The 21,949-nt window shown below is 36.6% G+C and overlaps 1 protein-coding gene across 6 annotated transcripts in view; it reads left to right on the top strand.

The window, feature by feature from the left end:
• The window catches only part of Asph (aspartate beta-hydroxylase), a 216,223-nt gene that overhangs the window by 127,482 nt on the left and 66,792 nt on the right, over positions 1 to 21,949 (top strand). For all 6 annotated transcript variants that reach the window (XM_058584428.1, XM_058584427.1, XM_058584426.1 and 3 more), the window contains 2 exons: positions 14,241 to 14,326; positions 20,869 to 20,955. In XM_058584428.1, the coding sequence (XP_058440411.1) occupies positions 14,241 to 14,326; positions 20,869 to 20,955 (173 nt within the window). The remainder of the gene's footprint in view (positions 1 to 14,240; positions 14,327 to 20,868; positions 20,956 to 21,949) is intronic.

Raw genomic sequence — 21,949 nt, 5'->3', positions numbered from 1 at the left:
TCTAATTTTTCATTTTAATTTGTTATTACTAGTAAAAAATTTTAAAAATGCATTCATTGATCTTGTATCCTGCAATCTTGATAAACTGTTTTCAAGTTGTTTTTTATAGAATCTATATAATTTTATACAAACATTTTCATGTTATCTATGAATAAAGACAGTTTTATTCCTCCTTTCCAAATGGGATGCTTTATTATTTCTTTATCCTTCCCGGTTCATTGGCTAGAGCAAGTACAATGATGAAAGGAAGTTTTGAGAGTGGGCATCTTGGTCTTATCCCTGATCTTGGGTGTTTGGGGGAAGTTTAGTCTTCACCATTCAGTTTCTGTTAGGTAGGTCCAGATTTTTAATAGATGCTCTTTATTGGACTGAGAAAGTTTATTTCTATAACTCTAAGAGTTTTTATTAGAAATGGCTTTTGGATTTAGATAAAGGCTCTTCTGTATCTAATGAAATGATCTTGTGGTTTTAATTTTTATTGTGTTAGTATAAATCACATTAATGGATTTTCAAATGTTAGACCAACATTTAAAATGAGTTTTAACATTTCTGAATTAAACCTCAAGATAAATTATTCTCTATATATGTTGTTGAATTTGACTTGCTAAAATTTTATTTAGAATATTTTTACATCTATGTTTAAAACTATGTTGAAGCATAGTTTTTATATAATGTCTTTGCCTGGTTTGGGTCTCATAATAAATGCTGACTAAATAGAATGAGTTGAGAAAAAATTCTTCCTCTTTGAGAATTTATGTGTTCTTTCTTTTTTAAATATTTGGTATAATTCAATAGTGAAGATGATGGACCTAGGAGTTCCTTTGGTGTTAATTTTTAATGACAAATTCAATCTCTTTAATTGATTTAGGATATTCAGGTATTTGTTTCTTCTTGAGTAATCTTTGGAAGGTTCTATCTTTCAACAATTGTGTTCATTTCATCTAATTTATTAAGTTAATTGGCAGAACATTGTTTATAACATTATCATCTTAATAATGATAGAATTTGTAATAATATCCCCTTATTCATTCCTGATGTTTTCTCTCACTTTTTCTCGATCATCCTGGGGATGTTTTATCAATTTTATTTGTCTTCCCTCAAAACCAGTTTTAATTTTATTGACTTTATTATTTTTCTGCTTTGAAGGTTATTTCTATCTGCACTCATCTTCATAGTTTCCTTGCTTCTCCTAGGTTCAATCTCCTCTTCTCCCTACTATTCTTTTCTCCTCCTCCTCCTCCAGCTGGAAGCTTGCAATATTCTGTGTGCACTTGCAAGGTGTGTTTTTGTTTGGGGGGTTAGTATCCTAGAAATGTCAATTAGGTCAAGGTGCTTCAAACTGTTCTTCAAATCTTCCATATTCTTGTTGAATTATTCTGTACTTACTCTATCAGTTACTGAATGAGGAGAATTATAAAATTCCCTGATGGATGTAAATATTTTGGTTTTTTAAATAATTCTTTCAGTTTTGATTCATATATTTTGAAACTTTGCTACTAGATGAGTAAACATTTCAGTTATTGTTATCTTTGCAAACAGTTTCCTTTTTTGTTTTGAAATAACTTTCTTTTGTCACAGATAATATTCTTTGACCTGAAATCTATTTTGAAATTCACATTGGCACTGTAGGTTTGGGATTTTTTTTTTTTTTTATTGTTTGGGTTTTTTTAGACCAATAAACAAATTTTCATCCATTTGCTTTTACTTGTGTCTTTGTATTCAAGGCATATTTTTTGTAGTCAACATTCAATTGTACTTTGCTGTTTTCTACAAGCTGAGATTCTTTGCCATTTAATTGGTATTTAATTGGGGTGTTTACATTTAATGTGTTTATTGATATGATAGGTTTATCATCTTGCTGTATATTTTCTTTTGGTCACAACTTTCCTTTGTTCCATGTTTCTTCTTTCTCCTCCTTGCTTTGGATTAATTTAATTAATTTAATAATATTTAGTATGCCATTTTATCTTCTGGGTGACATTTTTAGTTATCATTCTTTGTGTACTTTAGTGATTTCTTTAGGTGTTTTGTATATATATCTAATGTATCACAATTTACCTTCAAAGTATATTATACCATTCACATATATTATATAAAACCTACCATTAGACTATATTTATGCTATTATTATCACACATTTTACTTTTATGTATCTAAAGCCCAAACTACATTCTTATTATTTTTGTTCAAAAATTAATTTGTTGCTGGGTGTTTTGGCATGCACCTATAATCTCAGCTGCTCAGGAGGCAGAGGCAGGAGGATTACAAATTCCAATCCAGTCTAAAAAATATAGCAAGACCCTGTCTTAAAACAAATAAACAAAACACACCTTGTTTTAAATGATTGTCTTTTAACTATAAAAAATTAAAGAGATTTAAATACTAAGAGAGAAAGCATGTGTTTTTCTATGTGTTTTCCATTTCTAGTTCTTCATTTTTTTATATTCACATTCCCATCTGATACCATCTGCCACCTAAAGAACGTCCTTTAACATTTTTATTTATTCGTTCATTTTCATTTCATTTTATTTTGTAGGACAAATCCACTTTTGATAAGTTCTTTCAGCTGTGCTGTATTTAAAAACCACTTCATTTTGCCTTTTTTTTTTTTTTTGAAGATATTTTTGCTGGGTATAGAATTCTCTGCTGCCAGTACTATTAGTACTTTAAATATGTTGCTCTACTCTTCTCCCTTTCTTTTTTTTTCGGGTGAGATATTTGCTACTATCTTTACCTTTGTTCCTTGTATGGGACAAGCCATATTACTCTTAGGATTCTCTTTTTATCACTGGTTTGATAAATTTATTCCTATTTCTTAGAGTTCACTGACTTTCAAGCCCTGATATACAGTTTCTTGCGAAATATTATTTCATATATTGGTTGGAAAGATTTAGAAATTTGATTTCATTTTAAATCCCAATCTTAGTATTTGGACATATTATCCCCTTCTGTAGTGTCATTTTTTACTACATTTATTTCAGAAAGGCCATGGCTTGGGTTTTCAATGTATAAAATGATAGATTTATATCTCCATTACTGACCCATAATCACATTTTTCTATGAGAAATCTGTCATTTAGATATATTTTTTCTTTTTTTGTTCAGAAATAGGTTATCTGTCACTTTATCATTCCACTGTTGCCCAAATAAACTCAACATTTTCTCATTTCCTAGAGACCACCATCTTCAGGGTTTACTTATTTACTGGTCATCCTATCATGACCAGGTGTTTCTGGTCACCCTGTTATGTCTATCACACTCCTGTAAACCAAGATTAATAATTTATAGAATATCAGGTTTCCATTCGCATAGCACAGGGAGAGATTCTAAAGGCACTCTTGGGATTTCTTTCATTGTGATTATCATTGTGATTATCAAATTGATTTTAAAGGCTTCCTCTTGGGTTTGATAAAAACCTAAGATGATATCTTTAAAAAAATGAACACCATGTAATTTCTGTCTTATAAAACATAATAATGAATGTCAGTCAATACCAACGGTGACAAACACTAATTAAACATGCAGAATATGTTTAATCATTATAACAATTAAATGAAGAGTAAGATAATATAGAAACTAAGTTTATAAATACATAAATAATTTATTCATATAGTATCTCCTGTCTTTAGATGTATCTGGGAAGTTACATAGCAGAGTCACCTGTAGCTATTTATTTAGTATTGAGGCTTGGGATCATCTATTTTCTGTCAAGTTCCCCTGAAGATATGATGGAGTGAGGTTTGGAAATTATTGTTTTATTTGTTGATAATGGGAACAAATATTTAAAGATGACTTTAAATAACTTTACCATTTCAACAAAATTAATAAAATATGGGAAATACATTTCTAAAATGCTTTTTATGAATTACTGCCTTTTAAAAAATGTATGTTGCACATCATTTAACTGTTGGTGATTAGAGATTGGAAAGCTCATTTTAATGAACATCCGTTATTATATTGTGCAGTGAGGATTTGGGGGCTCTTGAAGTGTGTTGTCCTATTTACCCCTGCACATTTTATTCGTATTGCAGTGCTATTTGAGCAAAGGTTTCTTTCTGGTGTTTTTTTCTCTCTTTCTTGCTCCCAGTATGTCAACTTGTGTCTGCTGTTGAGTATATACATCTGATCACACAACCCTTTTTGCTTCCTCTTTTTGTTTCTTTATTTGTTTTTTATATATTTTTTTGGTGTTGGGAATTGAATCCAGAGCTCCCTCATTCTGAAGGCATGCTCTACCACTGAGCTACAACCTCAGTGCCTTCTTTCTTGTTACTTGCAGTGTTAAGGACTAGAGAACCAGAAGAGCTATGTAGTTAGAATTGCATGTAAAATAAAATTGGGGGAAGGTGGCTGTTGTCTCATGGCACAGTGCACATGGAGTTGACATTCATCGTGTCTGAAGTGGGTTGGAAAGGCTGTGGACTGCCTTGGCACTGGAGGGGTTTTCGTTATGTCTAAAAAACACATCACTTAGCGTCTCTGAAATTTCTAATTTAACATATGGGGTCACATCTGTTAAAGGATTATTACTCTAGAAGGAAAGTGATGTATAATTTATTAAAATAACCCTATGGGGAGACAGCCAACTCCATTTAATAAACTGAAATACTTGCTGGTGCCATGGAATGCTCCCAGCTGAATCTCACATTATTTCAATCGAGGGGGCAGATGAAAACAATTGCCCTTTATATAATGTTTACTGTGTTGTATTAGTTAGTGTCTCTCAGCTGAAAAATATTTATGTTAACTGTTCAGTTGAAGCTTTGAATATTGAACTCCTGCTGACATGCGGTTGATATTTAATTCTGAGAAGAACAAAAGTTCATTATTCCTCAGCTGTAGGAGGCAAGGAAGGGTGTACCATCAGCTCTTCCCAGTCCCTCTGCAGCAGAAAGCTGGCCCTAAGAGCATCTCTCCAGAAAGTGCCCAAATTCACCTTTTCCCGAAGTAATACTTACCCACGAAGTAGGTAGCCTTAGAGAGAGAGGCCTTGGAAGGGGTTATTTTTGGATCATCAACATTATTTCTCCTTTCTCACTGAGTGATAATACAAAACAAAGACTCCTGACAGAAGCACTTCCATGGCTGTGTGCTGACTGGATATCTCAATAGCAAATGACATGACTGTCTCTCAGTATGATAGCAGGTTGATTTCAGACCCCAGTGTGCAGCATAGCGGTGGGGAATACCACGCACAATTCCCACTTTTAAATGAGAGAGAAAAGAACTGAGGGCTCCTACACACGTCGCCTGCCTGTGTCTTGTAGGAACTGGCAGATGAAGGCTGGCTTGTGCTGTACACAGCAGACAGAATTTTATCAAAAATCCTAATACAGGATTCTTGAAGGCTTTGCTGTATTGTTTCCTTCTTTTTTTTCCGTCATCCTTAATTTATATATTTGCCTCATTGTCAAATTTAGAAAATTTTTTCTTACTCTGAAATTTATCGGTGTTTTTTTTTTTTCAAAAAAGCAAATTTAACTTACAATTTTAATGCAGGAAGATTAAAATATGTAGTAGGATTTTTCTTAGGTTAACTGTTAAGTGCATGAATAATATTATAATAAAGTTGTTTTACTGGAATATTTCAAAGCTTCATTGGGCATCTTTGATATTGAGCAAGTTTTCCTTTTGTATCTTATTTTTATATTATGTTTTCTTCCCTTAAATTATTTTTTATATTATTTTGCATCAAATTCTTCCTTAACTTCTACAATAGCCCTTAATATTTTGTGGAATCCTGCTTGAAAATTCATAGAACTTGAGTATCCCTTATCCAAAAATGAAACACTAGAAATATTTCAGATTTTATTTTTTTTAAAATTGGAATATTTGCATATACATAATAAGATATCATGGAGATGAAAAACAAATCTAAACATGAAATTCATTTATGTTATATATACCTTTGGTACATGTAGCCTGAAGGTAATTTTATGTAACATTTTCATAACTTTGTGCATGAAACACAGCTTGTGTACTTTGAACCAACAGACTTGTGACATCATGAGGTACTCAAAAAGTTTTGGATTTTGGATTTTTGGATCAGGGATGCACAACCTATAACAGCATTGGGGATCAAGGGACATATACTGTGGTTCCATTGCTTTTTAGTCCTTTATTGACTCAGGAAATACAAACTAGATGCCGGTGTATTGTGGTAAAGTGACTAGTTGCCCTGTCAGGAAAATGTTTGACCACAGAGCAAATCTAGTATCTAAAACATAAACAAAAACAAAACCTCAAACTTTTATTTATAAGATAGATAATACACATTTCCCATTTAAATAAAGAGCAGAATTTTAAAGTCAGTAAAATAAAATACTATAGACAGAAGCTGTAAATAATATTAGTGTGATGCTTTAGACTCCATAAATGACATTTATGGTAAATAAAAGGGGTCAGACATTATCCTCATTTCATGGATGGAGACCCACAGGCTCAGCAAGTTTAAGCAAGTCAAGTCATGGGCTGAGGATGTTAGTTCATTGGTAAAGCTCTTACCTATTATGGGTAAGGCCCAGATTTTCATCCCCAGCACTATTAAAGAAAAACATAACAAAGCAAAGTGAAAATTAAGCAATCACCCCAGAAGTAGCAATACTGAGGACCCACACTGGTCCAGACTCATATTCTAGGATCTTTCTACCAAACCAGGGTGTGTCTGTGTAATATATAAACATTAGGCATAAAATGAAGGGAAATTACTGTGGTTATTTAACTACCTTTATTCTTAGGGACAAGTAATACAAAGTTCAGCTACTTCCTTTGCACAACATAATACTTATGCTAATACTTAATTCCACTCTGTCATCGCGCTCACAGCTCTTAGAAACACCCTAGCTTTTTAACTTCTGGGCTAGATGCCAGAGACACTGCACAATGGTAAAGAACATAGAGAAGCTGGAGTCACCCAGGGTCAACCCCAGGCTCCATTCTTGGTTCCTGCTGTTCAGTGTATGCAGCCTGAGTCAGTCACACATGTCTAGCAGAGTGAGTCCTTAATAAACATCAATTCATTATTGTCAGTAAAGAATTTGTTCAACACAGTGACTTCACCTGCAGTCCTAGATACTCAGGAGGCTGATGCAGGAACATCACTTGAACCTAGGAGTTCAAGGCCAGTCTGGACAACATATAAGAACCTCATCTCAAACCCCAAACAGAGAAAAATTCAATAAGGCATTAAGCAGTGACTCAGAGCATAAAAGCAAGCTACTTTGTGAATTTTTTTTTTCTGTTCTACTAAAATTAGCCTCACTTTGCAATTCAGGAACTTCTTGGCTAATTGTGCTTAATATTCTGCTGTTTCTTTACTAAATTACTAATTATACTGAAAAATTTAAATGGAATATGACATGTGAAATAAATATCAATGTTCTCTATATGTTCTTTGATGGGGATTACCTCAAACATATGTTCTCTTTCTTATCTACCTGCTTGGCCAACACCCTCTACCACATTATTATCCACTGAAAACTTGGATTAGATCTTCTTTACAAAGCAAGCTACTCTTTGTTCAGTGTCTATCTGGGTTCCTTGTGATTTTTTTTAAGGCAACTAATATGTCTAAATTATAAATTGACTTGCCATGTCTCCTTCTAGAATGTGTTGATTCATTCATGCCCACATGTCTTCACAAGCATTTGTTGAGGTCTTCATATAGGATACACTACATGCTAACAGCTGGATATAAATTATGAATAAGACAGAATTTTTTCCTCACAGAAATGTACAACCCAGCAAGGGGTGGAGGTGAGGAAGTGAGGGGGGAGCCTGAGCAAGCGCTGTACACAAAATCAACATAAACACAGTCTGAAGAGTTTACTGTTTCTAGAAATAAAATGCCATGTGAGCACAGGAAAGGTGTTCTTTTCTGCACAAAGACATTGTAGATGACTTGATGGGAAGAATGGCAATGAAACTAGGTCTTAGATGTCGAAATAAGAGTATTTCTTGGTAGAAATAAAGGGAAGGGCTTTTTGGGCAAGAAAAAGCACCGTGAGAAAAGTCAGAATTTGAGAGACTATCTAAAAGAAATGTAGACTTTATAGGTGAGTAGCAAGAGGTGGCAATGGAGACCAGGGGTCAATTTGTAAAAGGTAGGAAAACTGGTTCAAGCAAATATAACTATGAAAGAGGTTAAGATGCATAATATTTTACTTGAATAAGTACAACATTTCAGGTGAGGTTGATGAGGGAAATTCACACAGTACACCTACAAACACACCAAGGTACATCAAGGTTTGTGCTTAATTAGCCATGCAAAATTGTATCAAAACGGGAGCCCGGTGCAGAAGCAGATGTTGTGTCCCTCTGTGTGGCTTCCCTTGGCATCTAGAGTTCTTTGTCTAGGTGCCAATGGGGAGCCACAGTTGTCCAGGCAAGTCAGAGACCAAAGTCACTAGGCAGCAGCTACCCCTACAGCTTTCCATATTTCTAGAAAGACCAGATTCCCTTAATAAGAAAATTTATGTCTTTATGACGTCAAACCCTAGCATCCAAGTGGAAAGAGGTTTTTAGCCTTTCACCTACATGAAAAATAACTTATGAAAATGGTACAAGTTCCTGATTGTAATTGATTTACAAAATACTTTTTTTTTCTGTTGAGAATGTTACCTCTGTTTCAGTTTTCAGTTTCCCCAGGAAGGTTCCACTGTTCACTCCCAAATAGGTCATACAATTCCTAGTCCACCCTTATAATTACAGTTTGAGCATCCCTAATCTAAAAATCTGAAATGCTCCGAGGTCCAAAACTTTTGAGTCGTAATATTATTCCACAAGTGGAAATTTCCACACTGACTTCTTGTAATGGGTTGCATTCAAAACACAGGTGTATTCAAAATATTGTATAAAATCATTTCCAGTTTAATATATATGCAAGGTACATATGAAACATAAATGAATTTTATGTTCAGACTTAGGTCCCATTCATAAGATAACTTATTATGTAGATGCAAATATTCCAAAATCCAAAGTGTTTCTGAAATCTGAAACACTTCTGATCCCATGCATTTTGGATAAGGTATACTCAACCTGTACTCACATTCCTCTTAATTTAAGTATCTACTTATGTCTTCATAAACACTTACTATGGTTTGGATAGGTATTCTTCAAAGGTCTACTTGTTAAAAAGCTTAACCTTAGTCTATAGCTTTATTGGAAGATGTTGGAAGCTTTAGGAGGTGGGACCTGATGAAAAAAAGTTAGGTAATTGGAGGAATATCCTGGAAAGAGCTACTGGGAACCCAGCCCTTCTTGTTTTTCTCTTCTCTGGCTTCCTGGTTGCTGCACGTTGATCACCTTTCTCTATATGTGCCCCTGCTTTGATATGCTGCTTTGCCACAGACCCAAAAGCAACTGACCATAGACGAAAAATTCTGAAACTGTGGGCCAAGATAAACTTATCCTCCTTATAAATTGATTATTTGTGTTATTTTGCCACAGTGACAAGAAGCTAACATGATACTGTTGACTCCTTGAGAAAGTTCCTGTCAAATTCTCAGTACCTAGCATAATCTCTGGAAGGCAGAGACATTTTGACACATATTTGAGTGAATGAACCATTGAAGTTGGTTCCAAACAAACTTCCTGAGGCCCTATCCACTGTGCACAGAGTCATGTGCTGAGAATGTGAACATAATGCAGATTACAAATCCATAAGCCAATTGACCAGAGTCCAGAGTAGAAATGGTAGCTGGGATCCTGGAGAAAAACATGAATGTTGTTGAGGGTCTAGATGAGTCTTACATAACATGCCTTTTTTTTTTTTAATTTTTATTTCTTTGTGTAGAGAGGACACTCTTCAGCATGGTTGAATTTTACTTACACCCCAACAGGTTTATGTGGTAGGGAGGGAGTGCAAAACTAATGTTCATTTTATTTTTAGAAAGTGCAATATTTTTATGACCCAATGTTTTTATTGTTATCCCTTCAGTAAGAGGGATTGAGAATCCCAGGATTTGTCGTTTCCTTATAATTTTTATTAAAAATCAGATTTATTAAGATATAATTTACCTACAGTAAGACTTACCTATTGTGCTATAAATTTCTATTAAGTTTTGACAACTGCAGAGACATCTAGACACTGTATATCAACCACAACTAACATCTAAAACTAACATACTTTATAACCCCTAAAATTCTCTTGTGCCCTTTGTAATCAACCTTTCCCCATCCCAGCCTCTGGAGCCACTTGTTATCTGCCCCTGACACTACAAGTGTCAGATTATCCTTTTCCAGAATGCTTTGTAAATGGAATTGTCACTAGCCTTTTGAATTGGGCCTCTTTCCCTTAACGTTTGCTTTTGAAAGTCACCCATGTTGTTGCTGAATATTGATCCATTCATTGTATGGATGCACAGAAGATTGCTTATCCATTCACCAGTTGTTGACATTGCATTTTCTATACTTTTGGCCTTTATGAACTATGCTGCACTGAACATCTGCATGAGAGTGTTCATGTATATCTTTGTGATATGGTTGTCATTTCTCTTGCGTGAGAAACTAGCATCAGGATCACGAGGATGCCATTTAGTTTGTGTTTTGTATGTTCTGGGGGAATCTATGAGTGTATTTTAAGCAATTCAGTGACAAGGACAGATGGTGTTCCATAAAGATCCCCAGAACAATGTTAACATGGGGACAGGTGGGAGACAGGGAGACTGGTTGGGAAATTGTTGCTTTTCAGTCTATTTTGTAGCAGAAATTGCTATTTTTGTCTCTGTCTTCCATGGCACAAGTATAGAACATGGAGTAATATGAAGATTCTGTCTCTTATTGGTGGTCAACTTCTCCCATGCACTATACTATGAAAGCAACTTCCCTGGACTACATGGAGATGGATCAGCATTAAGCCTTATGCTGTCTAGATGTGCATCATGAGTGCACTCTCATACTGTTCACTATTATTTTTTCTCTTAATATTTCAACCATGGCATAGCAAAGGATATAAGGATTTGAAATACAACTGATTCCTGCTTTTATTTTTCCTCCTTTGTGTTTTTAGCAAAGGGCAAAACACTTGTAGTGTCAGTGACTAAAAAAATAAAATAAAAATTAATTTAGCATAGATTTCTTCTAAACCATTTTGAGAAATCCAGATTCAACAGAATTAATAATCCTTTCCAATACCTGATAGGTCTACTTTGAAAAACTATTTACATGATTTCAATCAATTGAAAATGAGAAATGCAGGATATCAGAGATCAAAGAGATCTTAAGAGAAGCAGTCCCAGGCACTCATTGTGGATGGAAATTCTGAGGCCCAGAGAGCTTGAGAGAGTTTGCCCAGCTCCCCTCATAACCAGAATCCTGGAGGAATCATCGTTTCTACAGCTAGACCATTTGCTTTTCCAGAATAAGACAGAAGATTCTGTGCCTGTGTAGATTTTTGTTGTTGTTGTTTATCTGTTTTAACAATTCAGAAAACTGCCTCAGGCTTTTTCACACTTAAAAATAAAAATAGGATTCAATGGTGTATGTCTGTATTCCCAGCTACTCTGGAGGCTGAGGCAGGAGGATCACAAGTTCAAGATCAGCCTGGGTAACATAAGGAGACCTCATTTCAAATAATTTTTGTAAAGTCATAATAAAATAAAACTTGAATTTCAAGCAGGATCAATAGTTGCAAGCTGTTAAATAGGAAGCTATATGAAAAAAAATGAGACAGTAATTTCTTATTAAAAGGTGCAATGAGATTTTAATATTTTGACTTCTTTATGCTGTTATTAAAATATTGTGACACCAAGATACTTTCAGTATGGCTTCTTAACAAGCACTTTATATTTCACTGTTGACTATTTTAGATGTCCTAAACTACCAGTACTCTTTCTTTTTCTTTTCTCTTTCTTTCTTTCTTTCTTTCTTTCTTTCTTTCTTTCTTTCTTTCTTTCTTTCTTTCTTTCTTATCAATTACTTGATAATTTGAATTGATTAGAAAGGAGACACATTGGGGAAAACCTGTGATGTCTGCAGGAAACCCGGGTCTTGGGTGCACACCAGGCTTTCCTGGAGATCCCGCTGTCATCCTGCTGACAGATTGCAAAAGGAAAACACACAATTGGGAGACATAAGTTGGTACTGACATGACAAGACATGAACTCCCACCATGGTAAATCCACATTGTAGTCAAATTGGATTCACTTTCCCTATCAACATGTATGCTAACATATGACATGCAGTTGTAGAAGCCCATTGTTTCATATTTTTTTCAGTCTTTCCTTTAGATGCTTATGGTTTTCATCGAAAGAGGGACCGGGGTTCAGGAATGGAAGAAGAGGAAAATAAAATGAACAAAATATAAATCACAACAATCAATTTAAATTCAAAAGTAGTGAAATAAAAGGTAGTCTGAGGGTCAACTCTGTTTCTGATGAGAGCTGATTGAAGAATAGGGCTTGGATAACTAGGACTAAGAGATTTTTTTTTTTTATGCTAAACCCGGGAATTGTATATACCCATCACTCTAGGTAGAGTAGAACAGCCCAAGTGTGGGAACATCTTTCTGCCTGCCTGTGTGAGCAGCTAGACTCAGTGTGCATTCCCGATTCTGAGAAGGGCTGTCCTACACATGTGCTTTTCTTTTCATTTTCTTTTTCTGCTTTTCTTTTTTTCTTTTTTAAGAAAGGTTCTCCTTAGGTCCTTATACATTGTTGGGGTTGGCCTGGAACTAGTGACCCTCCTATCTTTGCCTGCTGTGCCTCTGGGATTTCAGGCATTGCCCTACCTTGCATACACACTAGGCAGTCAGCCCAGCTCAGTATACGTGCTCTTGGGAGGCAGTGAAGGGTGGGACTTAGCTACACAAGCACTTTCACTCATTAACTGAGCAGTCAGGTAAGTCCTGTCACCTCTGTTGGGGAGAGACTGGAGGCTAAGAGTTTTTAGGAAATGCTCCATTTCTTGGAAAGCAAGAAGTAGATGCCTGCTTCCTCCCTGGTGGGGGAGAGAAGCAGAATGACAAGGTGACTCATCCTTTCCAAACCTCAGTGATCTCATCTGTAGACTTAGATCTTCTGGGTGGAGAAGGTGGAGAAAATAAAGATAGTGTGTATGAAGCCCTGGCATAGCAACTGTGGAAAAGTAGCAATTTCAGTCAGTTTCCTTCAGTCTTCCTTCGGTTAATTCCACACGTTCCTTTCCCTCATTTTACTTGCCTTCCTTAACCAAATTTCTGGTTTGGACAACTGGTGAATAGGGTGCAATTCTCTGAAGTAGGGTAAGTACCAGCAAGCATAGATGGGTGAGGAATGACAACTTGTTTCTCACCTATTGAATTTGAGTTATCTTGTCGGTAGGCACTGGGATTTATGATTTTTACAATGCATGAGATAATATACTATAGTTAATTTGTAGCTCAGTTTGAAAATTGAGTGATTAAGGCCCCACGAAAGGGCTGTAGACTGACCCTGAAGAATGTAACATCAAAGGGATCAGGAGAGAAGGAGTCACAGAGCAAATGGAGAGGTCAGAGAATGAGAGGAAAAACTAAGACAGTGGGCAACACAAAAGTCAAGGAAATGAATCAATTTGGGAAAAAGGAAGGGGTCAACTCTGTCAGATAAAATGAGAACCGGGCCAAGTAAAATAGGAAGGAAAAGAAACAAATGGATTTGTGGAGATAGCTACAGACATTAGTTCTGTTCCAGAACACTGAAGGGGTGAAGTAGTAAAAAGGTGGCACAGTAAAAGGAAGGAAGAAAGAAAGGATGGCCAATTGAGGAGGGTAGGCTGAGGTTTGTCTTGGTCAGAGGTTTGCCTGACCATGACAGATCTAAAAATGAGAAAATTTGCAATATTGGGATAAATTCTAAAATGTGACATATACTCATGAAGTGGTCATATGTTATTGGAAAAGTGGTGGTCATAGACTTGCTGGGAGTAGCGTTGCCACAAACTTTGGATTTGTTTAAAAATGTTATATTTTCAAAGTGCCATAAAGTGAAGCACAATAAAACAAGGTGTGCCTATGCTTTTAAGGGCCACTTATGCAGGTATGCATGTGTATGTAAGGGCCACCTGTATATGTAAGCCTATATATGCAAGGGTTTTCTTCCTCAGTAGGACTGGCTGTCACCCCATTGTACTCCCTGGAAATAAAAAGGGAAGGGGAGCTGGAATGTGCTCGCCCCTGAACTCATGTGTTTGAGTTCAGTCTTCTCGCTATTTGTCAGTTACTATTCTTAACTATTTCTAGACAGAAAAACAATTAAAACTAAAAACCTCTTTTTTTTTTTTCAGCTAAGAAGAAGAAGCCTAAGCTATTAAATAAATTTGATAAGACTATTAAAGCTGAACTTGATGCAGCAGAAAAACTTCGTAAAAGGGTAGGTTTTGATTTGTATGGAAATGTTCAACAGTTTTCTTATCAAGTAAACTCAGGCATTACCCTTGGTTCGTAAAAAAATAAATTAATAATAATAATAATAATAATAATAATAATGACAGTAACTAATAGAAAAGACACAACCTTTGAATAAAGTAGATATTTCCCTAAGCATATCTGCACATTGCCAAAAGAAATGGATCAAATGGAAAAAAATTGCAGCCAATGAGCACAGAGAAATAAAACTTCTTTTTAGGACAACTGAATTGGGTGCCAGCCCATGTCCATCATGCGACAGTAGTATAGATTTGTGCAAATCATTTGCATCCTGAGTCTCAGTTTCCTTATTTGTCTCCCTTGTTCTTTCTTGGTTTTTGTAAAGATCAAACAAGGTGAAAAGAGAAGAAATAACACTGTCAAGTACCAGATTAGTGGAAGTTTTTTCTTTTCTTTTTTTTTAAATTTCATGCTACCTCAATGCAAAAATAAAGTAAAATGAGAAGTAGTTTAGTTCAGCATTATTGGGATAGCTGGCATTAGATGTAATATTAATAGATTTGACAGTTTTCTCACTTAGGGTTAACCTCAGGCATCCCCAGTTTTCCACATGACTATTTTATGCTTTGCTTTGTTATCAGTTAATTTAGAATATAATTTGCATTCCTTTCCAGATATTAAAGTTTTTTAAAAGAATGAATTGACACTAAATTGAAATATTTATTCTCATAACTTGGCTAGGTTCATGTCATTATCAGGCCCCAAAATATTTATTATAATATAGTTAGGATACAAAATCATTTGCTTATTTTTCATGGAAATTCTTCTTTCTTTGTACTTAAATTTAATCTTTATAATGTTCATTAGTTTTTCTGCAATATGCTTTTTGATTAAGTAGACATTAGCTGCAAAAAAAAAAAAAACAGGACAAGGAGAATGTTAGCAAATAAAAACATACACATTAGGAAATAAAATGGAACAAAAATGGGATTTCTACATTTATTGGAAATGCACTAATAAGCATAAGGCCTCTGTAACTAGCATTAGACAAGGCACCAAAACCAAGGTTTAGCTAAACCCTGTGCAAAGAATAGTATGGCAAAGTTATTGTTCATTGCCCCTAACCTTAACCATATAAAAATAAGCTCTGAGTCTATCTTGTTTAACTTCATTAAGTGAAGCCATCTACTATTTGTGGTGAGTTTGTATTTCTTAATAGAAATGAAGCAAGAACCTTTTCCCTCTCACCTCACTTGGTATCTTCTACTTTCTCTGTATTAAATGCCATAGATGAAAATGAAGGGTACTAAATGCACAGGTGACTTTTGGGGTAAAGCAGAAATGAACAGCTTTAGAGAAGGATTTTTATGTAGTTTTAATGAATGGTAAAGAAGAGCTCAGTTATCAAGGGACACATAAGTCAGTGGGATATAAAAGTGCTGAAACTGTCCACGGGGTACTCTGCAGTCTTGCTCATTTGGAAAAATTATGATGTTTTCCTCTAGGAGCACTGTGAATCTATAACAGGTAAATAAAGAAGGAAGAAGTGGCTACATATGCAATTCCTGCTTCTGGAACAACAGGGAGCTGTATTATTGACACAGTTATCAGCACAATTAAGTCTTTTTTTAGGGATATTTTTATACCTATTATTTGAAAGGAAACAACTTAATGCACCAGAATGTCTGAGGGTCAAGCTAAGGCATGCCCCCGACAGAGCCAGTCCAGCCTCAGTTCACATCTCAGGTTCAAGTGCTACATTACATGAAAGTACATAGTCACTTTACTTTTTCATCCAAACATGTACAGATCAGATCATATTTCAATGATATCATCTTTTAAAATGATATTTATTCTTTAAAGTTCCTCCCTAAGCCCCCAAAAGGATTTGAAATGTATTCTTTTTTTTTTCTTGAAATCATTGATTAATAATGTATCTTAAGTGAAAATGAAAAATGGAGAGTAGGGAAAATGTAATGGAGCCAGAGTAAGGTCAGCACATGAAAGTTCAAAACCACAGACCTAAGTCATGCTAGCCACCTATACTTGCTTGTGGAAGAACAAGAGAAACTGAAGCAGACTGAAAATCTTCTAACTGGTGCAGAATAACTGTCTGCACAAATCCAAAGAGAAGTGTTCTGCTCTAGATCTTGGTAAAGCTTAGATGCAGAATAGGATGGAAAATATCCCAACATTATCCTAGTGGATTCTAGAATACACGTGCATGGCTGTGTTATAATATCCTTTAGCACCTCAGTTGGCCTTATGCCAAAAGAATATGGCCCACATCTTTCTCCAATGAACTGTCTTTGTCCTAAGACAAAAATTAAGGACACTTCATTTTTTGGCAATTCTTCATAAGCACTGTTGTTTTTTTTTTAATAAAAAATTGTACAATGGTGTTCAGAACCACGTATTCTGAGGGAAAAAAATCTTCTTTGTACTAAAAGTAGACACATTAGCACTACAGCCAGCTGATGTAGGAGCAGAACTGATGATCACTTAGGGAAGTCACACAGCCTCTGTCTTGAGGGGATCCAAAAGATGCCTAGGACAGAGCCCAGATATTCCATTATTTTTACAACTCTGATAGTGTTGAAGGAGAACAGCATGCTTTATCAAATTTTATATGAATATATTTCTGCTTGTGTTTTAAATCTGACAATGGTACATTTAGCATAGTAATATTTGCAATTTAAGTTGCATATAGAAGTAGTCGGATGAAAATGGCCTCCCAAGAGAGAACCACATGCTGATCCCTAGAACCCGTCAATGGTACATTATTTAGTAAAAGTATCTTTGCATATGTGATTAAGTTAAAGTTCTTGAGCTAGAGATTATCCTGGATTATTCACTTGGCCCCCTAAATGAAATCATGTTTCCTTATAAGAGAAGAACAGAGGAAAATTGGATGCAGGCAAAATAGAAGGTGGCATACACTTAGAAGAGGAAAATAGAAATGGGATTGGAGTGAGATAGCCACAAGCCAAGACCTATTGGCAAGAGACAAAATGCAGATTTTTTTCTCCTGCAGTCTCTGGAGAGAGTATGGCCCTGTCAACATCTTGATTTCAGCCCAGAGGGACTAATTTGGATATTTGCTTCCCAGAACTGTGAGAGAACAGATTTCTCTTGTTTTAAGCTATCAAGTTTGTGGTAGTCTGGAACAGCATCCATAGGAAACTCATAGATTTTGGTACTGGACAGTTAGAGTGTAACAAATACCTAAAAATGTGAAAGTGGCTTTGGGATTGGGTAAGGGGTAGAGGTTGGAAGAATTTTGAGGTGTATGATAGAAAAAGCCTGTTTTGCCCTAAACAAATTATTGGTAGAAATACGGATGTTAAAATGGTTTCTAAGGAAGTTCAGGAGAAAGTGAGGAACATATTAGAGAGAGCATCTGTAATCTTAGAGAATACATATATCATCCTGAGCATAATACAATAGAAACACAGACATTAAAGTCTCATCTGGCAAGTTACCCAGGAGAAAATAAGGAATATATTAAGAACTACAGGAAAGGTGACCCTAATGGAAGGAGACCCTCAGGGTTATACAGTGGAGGAGGTAGAGAGAGAGGAGGGGAGGGGAAGGGAGAGGTGGGGAGGGGGGAGGGGGGAGGATGTGAAAGGCAGCGAAGCACAACAGACACTAGTATGGCAATTTGTAAATCAATGGATGTGTAACTGATGTGATTCTGCAATCTGTGTATGGGGTGAAGGTGGGAGTTCATAACCCACTTGAATCAAAGTGTGGAATATGATATGTCAAGAAATTTGTAATGTTTTGAACAACCCACAATAAAAAAATTTAAAAAGAAAAAAAAAAAAAGAAAACTTACCTGAATTATGGGAAAACTGTTAAGCAATAAATTTGAATATTTAGCTGAGGGGATTTCCATGCAAAGTGTTGAAAGTACAGCCTAGTTTCTTTTTTGCTGATTATATTAAAATATGAGAGAAAGGAGATAAAATGAAGAAAAAACTGTTGAGGAAAAAAAGATCCAGCACTTGATTGTTTGGCAACTTCTCAGCCAATCCAGGTTGCAGAAGATGCTAACATTAGGAAAATCACTGTTAGAAAAGACAAATCTGGAGAGAAATCCATAGGTACAGCAGAGTACCTTTTCCGGAAGAGATTAGGTGTGTGACTTTTGGATCCACTCAGCCATCTCAGAAGAAGTCAGAATAGAGATAAAGTTATACAGGAGGGATCTGTGGAAACACTTCTTGTCCAGTGTTGTGAATTCCTGTGATATATGTAAGAGACCCACAGACATTTGAGAATACTCTATCAGCAGAAGTACTGCCAACTTGCAATAAAAGAGAGGACTGAAATGAAAGAAACCTGATACACTTCCAAAACAGGCTGATGAAACCTATCAGCAGTTTGCTTTGGACAGCCATATTTTTTAGGTACATTTTGTTACAGGAATGCTCCACTCAGTGTAGGTCAAACCATATAAATCACAGTGATTTTGTATTTACGTATGGGCTGAATGGATTTACGGACTTATAGATCTGAAGTATTTGGGAAGCTTCAGTTTATAAAATCTCTATCCCATGGATTTTAGTATCCTTGACTAGTAAGTGTCAGTCAGCTTTCGATCACTGCGGCATCATTACCTGAAATCATCAACTGAAAAGACGACAAGATCTATTGTGGATCATGGTTTCATATCATGGTCAGTTGGCTCCATTACTTTCAGGCCTGTCTGGGTTGGCCTCCATGGACACAGGTATGTGTCAAAGCGGCATATGATGGCAGTGAGCAAGTGGCAGAGAAGCTGCTCACCTCACAGTGGCCAGGAATCAAAGAAAGAGGAAAAATCTGGTGTCCCCTAGTCCCCTTCAAGGACACTCTCCCCAGTGACCTAACTTCCCACTAAACCCCGCCTCCTAAAAGGTCTACCTCATCCTGGTAGCACTTCCATCTGAGGAACAAGCCTTCAACAGATGAGCCTTGGGGACATTTAAAATCCAAACCATAACATGCTGCCATCCATTGGAAGCCAAGAGACATTTCTTCACACTGTGGAATGGTATTTGGATGGAATGAGATGGAGGGAACCTTATCCCTAATGGCAGACTCCCGCCAAGATTCCTGTCACATGTCCTCCCTTTCTATTCATGCAGTAGTAGTCAGAAGCTCTACCAAAGGCACTTGGACCATCTTCTTATGTCCCCATGTAAGCTTTGAAAGGGGAGTTGATAGAGGCAGAGATGTGCTCCAGTTGGCTGAATAAGCCAAATCAACCCTGGTGTTTCCATGGGCAACAACAGGTGCCATGGCTAAGTGGCCCTCCTCAGTTTCTTCCTCAACCTTATGGCCTGTGAATGTGTGCCCTCCTCTCACCCAAAAAGAGTTGATATTTAATCTCAAGAATGTTCACAACAAACCTTTATTGAGGGAAGCCACCATGGCAGGCCCCTGAGGTGGCATAGATTGAAAAGAGACTCTAGGCCACTGTGTGGTGTTGGTGGGGGCTGGCAGGGGTTGGCCTCCATGGACACAGATATGCATGAGGTTGATGTGACTGCTCAAGCCTGGGCACATTGACTGGTTGTGAAACCAACATGAGATAAACAATACAAGTAGATGAAATCTGAATATTTCTTCCCCTTGCCGCAGTGGACTGACTTGCAGGCACCGTACACCCTAAGGATGACGCTCTGACTCAGATTCATCCTGTCCTACCCTGCACCCCTCTGTCTTGCTTCCTTTCCTCCCTACCTCCTCTTCTACTTTCCTTCCTGGAAGGACCCTCCTTCATCCTTCATTCACTCACAGGCCCTTCCTGGGTGGGAGGAACTGTCTGTGGTGCTGGGGACACAGCAACCCAGGAAAAAAGGTCCTGCTGATGATCAGCCTAATGATCAACACTGACATTTCCCCAGAACAACTGGTGGCTAAATGACCTTCTCATCCTGTGTATTTATTTGTTCCTCAACCTTTTCACAGATGCTTCAGAGCTGTGATGAGATATTTCATTGCCTCTTAAAGACCCAAGACATTCTACTGCCAGCAGTATTTCCCTCATGTAAAACCTTAACATCTTTGAGAAAGCATGTAGGAACTATATCTTTAGGGAAAGTTCAATTTCTGTAACAAAGATGCATATTACATCATTGTCGGTATGCTTCTTTTTAAAAATTGAGTATGTTGTTTTCATTTCTAGTTACAGTCATCCATAATACAGCTTATTTATTTATGTATTTATTTGTACCATGGATTGGACCCAGGGATGCTTAACCACTGAGCCATATCCCCAGCCCTTTTTGATTTTTATTTAGAGATAGGGTCTCACTAAGTTGCTTAGGGCCTTGCCAAATTACTAAGGCTGGCTTTGAACGTACAATCCTCCTGCTTCAAGTATGCAAGGATTACAGGCATGTACCACCATTCCCAGGCATAATACAGCTTTTTAAAAAACTTATAGGTAAAAGTTTTTAAATTCAGAAATTTAAAAAAAAAATCCGACAAAATCACTATTGAATAACATCATATATTTTGAATTTATTGTATTTATGTGATTGCATTTAACAGGGAAAAATTGAAGAAGCCGTGAATGCATTTGAAGAACTAGTGCGCAAATACCCTCAGAGTCCACGAGCAAGATACGGGAAGGCACAGGTATTCCAGAACACTTCTATGTTCATGTGCTCTGTGTAATCAATTTTTTTCAGTCTGCATTACTTGCATTTTCTCTGTTCCCCTTCCAATTTCTATACAGAGTAGGTTTCTCATGTATATGCTTAAACCCAGGCACCAAATACTGCTTTAAATAAGACAATTCATTTCACATTATATACTACTGAGTCTAGTAGCATCCATATGGCTTGCCTTTGGTTTTGAAGAGAAAACAAAGAGTAAAACATTTGTCGTTGGTTTTCTCTTACCCCATGGCCCATTCCATGGAGAACACCATACCATTTTTTATTCTGTTTCCTCAGAGCTTTAAGACTCTCAGTTGTATAACAAGAGGTTGCCAGTATGCTTTAGACAGAGTTTTTAAAAATATAAAATAGGATGTACTTTGTTTTCTCAATAGTCTCTTTCAACTGACTCATTTCTTACCAGTCACCACCTCCCCATCTCCCACTCCCACTGTGTGCTCATCTGGCTTTCTTCATTCCACCCCCTCCATTCATGAATTTGGCCATATCGCCTGTTACCACATGAACCCATCTGTGCCAGGTACGGTTGTAGGCCTTGGAAGTATCAATTTTATATTCTTTTATGAGATTCTCATTCAACTGTGGCCACAAAAGGAGACACAGGAAAGACTCAGGAGAAAACAAAGTTTATTATACTCCTGTACTACAGATGGGAGGCCCCCACGCCATGCAGGGCCAAGTGGGAAAATGCCAGAGTGCTCTGGAGGCAGATGACAAGGCTCAAGGGGAAGGTTTAAGCTGCAGCCTTTGTTGGGGTTTCCGTGGAAAAGCAAGGTAGGGTGGGGTGAGCAGTTAGGGTTAGCTAGTTGGAGTAATGTTGTCAGGCCTTGAGCTGTGGGACTAGTTTCCAGTTGCCAAGTATCTGGCTACCTTGATGAAAACATAGTACTATTGCCTCCCATGGTACATGGGCCAGGTAAAAGAGGTTTGGCTCTGGATTGATTACTTTG

Source organism: Marmota monax, unplaced genomic scaffold, assembly GCF_021218885.2.
Source record: "Marmota monax isolate L192 unplaced genomic scaffold, Marmota_monax_Labrador192_F-V1.1 WCK01_AAM20220418_F8-fsc00063, whole genome shotgun sequence".
NCBI classification, from domain to species: domain Eukaryota; kingdom Metazoa; phylum Chordata; class Mammalia; order Rodentia; family Sciuridae; genus Marmota; species Marmota monax.
The sequence above is the reverse complement of the archived record's forward strand: the minus strand, read 5'-3'. Positions and strand labels throughout refer to the sequence as shown.